This window comes from Otolemur garnettii, unplaced genomic scaffold, assembly GCF_000181295.1.
Source record: "Otolemur garnettii isolate 467f Iridium unplaced genomic scaffold, OtoGar3 scaffold00023, whole genome shotgun sequence".
NCBI lineage: Eukaryota > Metazoa > Chordata > Mammalia > Primates > Galagidae > Otolemur > Otolemur garnettii.
Window position 1 is genome coordinate 11,545,539 of NW_003852418.1, and position 3,056 is coordinate 11,548,594.

At 51.7% G+C, this 3,056-nt stretch overlaps 1 protein-coding gene across 1 annotated transcript in view; it reads right to left on the reverse strand.

The window, feature by feature from the left end:
• The window catches only part of UBE2V1 (ubiquitin conjugating enzyme E2 V1), a 33,090-nt gene extending 31,999 nt beyond the window's left edge, over positions 1-1,091 (reverse strand). Inside the window, exon 1 of the mRNA XM_012803815.2 lies at positions 1,008-1,091. Within this exon, the coding sequence (XP_012659269.1) occupies positions 1,008-1,029 (22 nt within the window). The 5' untranslated portion in view covers positions 1,030-1,091. The remainder of the gene's footprint in view (positions 1-1,007) is intronic.
• Between the last annotated feature and the right edge of the window lie 1,965 nt (positions 1,092-3,056).

A 3,056-nucleotide genomic window follows, 5' to 3' on the forward strand; every position in this document is an offset into this window, starting at 1 on the left:
AAAAAAAAAAAAAAAAAAAGAGAGACACACTTCTAGGGTATGCTTCCCTCTCACTTAACACAGGAAAAGGAAATTCTTCTTTAAAAGATGTAACTCTGAAACCTGACCTATTCGCACTCTCACCTTCTGCAGGAGACTCCTTCAGTGGACCCCTGCCCCTAATCAGGCACCCCGAGGGCACCAATCCATCTGTTCTTCCTCATCCAATGTCAGAGGATCCACCAACTGCCCCAGTGGGAGCTTGCTTGCTGAAACCTAACTTGGAGGAGTTCATCTGTCTCCTAGAAGAGGGGTCTGGTAATAATGGGTTTATTTCACTATCCCCAGTCAAATCGCTCTGGCATCCGAATCCTTTCTCCCTCCTCACTCATCCTGCTAAGATCCCCCTTCATTCCTACCAACAGCAGCCACCCCAAGGCTCCTCCTTTCAAATCAACATAGGTATTTCTCAGCTAAACCCATCCCCAAAACTAACGCTGGAGCCATTCCCTCAACCAATGGTAGATCCTCTCAGGATCCCGTTTCCTCCTGTTCAGCCTGAGGGGCTTCTCTGATGTCCCTTCCAAACAGATATCCCAAGCCCACCCCCTCACCTGGACCCCTAGCACCCAGTGAGGGACGTCCCTCCGATTTGGGGAGCCTCTTCACCCTCCGGGGACCCTTCCCCAGAGTCGCTAGTCCCGATCTCCTCAGGGGTGCTTAAGGGCTTGCTCCTTGCCCACTCCGGCCCTAGAACAGCGCCGCGGGGTCCGGCCCTCCCTCTGATCGGGGCCCTCACGCCGCCCTGGGCCTCTCCGCGCCGCCCACTGGCCCCTCAGGCCCCCGCCCGTGCTTCTGGCCACCGCCTGCTCCTCCTCCCCCATCAGGCCAAGCCGATCGCCGCCGCAGAGTCCAGCGGACAGAGGCGGCGCAGAGACCCTGGCCCTGCCGCAGGAGCCTCTGCGAGCCCCCGGCTCAGGCCCGAGCCCGCGCCCCCTCGGCTGGCCGAGCCCGGCACCCTAGCTCACCCGAGCCCGTGGTGGCTGCCATCTTGCGTCGCTGTCGCTCGAAGGCCGGCCCCTTCTTCACCCCCCGCCCGTTTCCCCTGGCCCTGATGCGCAGGCGCGCGCGCAGGCGCAGACGCCATCTCTGACGCCTGCTCCGGGGACCTGAGCGACTCAGGGCGGTGAAGAATTTTTTTCCCCTTCCCTTTTAGAGAGATGAAACTTGGGTTCGTGAGGGCCCAGCAACCTGCAAGACCCCCTGGGTTCGGGTGCAAGGGAGGTGTTGAGGTGCTGGGTGAGAAGGGCAGGGGTAATCAGGCTTGGGAAGGCGCGATTGTGAAAGAAAAAGGAGAAAACCAAGCTTCCAAACAAAAAGCGCCTCTTTCGCTTAGGGCATTTTCCTATCTAGTTGAATCCTCACAACATCCCTATTAGGTCAAGATTAATGTGAAAAATTAAGCTAAAAGTGGGCGGCGCCTGTGGCTCAAAGGAGTAGGGCGCTGGCCCCATATACCGGAGGTGGCGTGTTCAAACCTAGCCCCGGCCAAAAACTGCAAAAAAAAAAAAAAAAAAAGAAGCAGCTAAAAGACATGAAGCAATTTATCTAAACTCAGATGTTAAGTGGCTGAGTTAGAATTTGAACCCGGGCCAGGTCGTAGTGCATCCAGGAGTCCCAGCCAGAGGTGGCTTGTGTTAGGTGCAGCTAAATGATTTTGAGCCATTAAGGCAGCAGGGAACGCATTCGCTCATCCATCCGCTCTTTCATTTATTCATGTCTTCTCTCATCAATCTATTCATTGATCCAAATGAATATTTATTAAGTATCTACTATATGTCAGGCACTGTGCTAGGTTCTGGGGTTGGATATATATCCCCAAGGAAGCAAGTTCCTGCTCTCAGGGGCTTACAATTTAGTTGGAGACAGAGGAGAGCAAATAAATAAATAGAGAATGTAACCACAATAGGATAGAGAGTAAAACAGGAACAGGCAGCACAGAATGGTCAGGAAGGGTCTCCTAGGGTTGTCATACTTCGATGGAGACCTGAATGATGAGGAGGTGGAGGGAACCACCTGTGCAAAAGTCCTGGGAAATGTATAGATGTGTGTGTGTGTGTGTGTGTGTGTGTGTGTGTGTATGTATATATATATATATTTTTTTTTTTTTTTTTTGAGACAGAGTCTCACTTCATCGCCCTGGGTAGAGTGCTGTGGTGTCACAACTCACAGCAACCTTCAACTCCTGGGCTTAGGCGATTCTCTTGCCTTAGCCTCCCAGGTAGCTGGGACAACAGGTGCCCACCACAACGCCTGGCTATTTTTTTTGTTGCAGTTTGGCCAGGGTGCCGGGTTTGAACCTGCCACCCTTGGTATATGGGGCTGGTGCCCTACCCACTGAGCCACAGGTGCTGCCTATATATATATTGGCTATTTTTTTAGAGACCAGGTCTCACTTTTTCTCATGCAGGTCTCAAACTCGTGAGCTCAAGCCATCCACCTGCCTCGGCCTCCCTTTCTGCACCTGGTGGAAATATATTTCCAAATAAATAAGTCCATGAAGCAGTGCCTCCTTTATCACAAATGATCTGAGAAACCCTTATGTGAATGTAGAAACTGCGTGTGAGAGAAGTGAAGGGACTGGCATAAGATCACAGGGCAAAACTCTGGTAGAAGAACAAGGACTGTAAATACAGAGAAACAAGGAAGCCGGAATCCAATTCATTATTATTATTATTTTAAGTGCATTCACTTCTCCCAATGAGGGCAAGCTGCACTTGCCTCCCAGTTGGAGGACTCCAGCAGCTTCCATCCTCTCCCCACACTGTCCATTCTCTATATGACAGTCAGAGTATACTCTCCAGCTAAAGCCTTCAGTGGCTCCCCATTTCCTCCTAATAAAATACAAAATCTGCAAGTTGAGTGACCAAAGAATTATCACCCACTGAGGACAAGGAAGACCTATTATAATCTCACCAGGATAGGCGGGTCGTGGTGGCTCATGCCTGTAATCCTAGCACTCCCTGGGAGGCCAAGGTGGGTGGATAGCTTGACCTCACCAGTTCAAGACCAGCCTC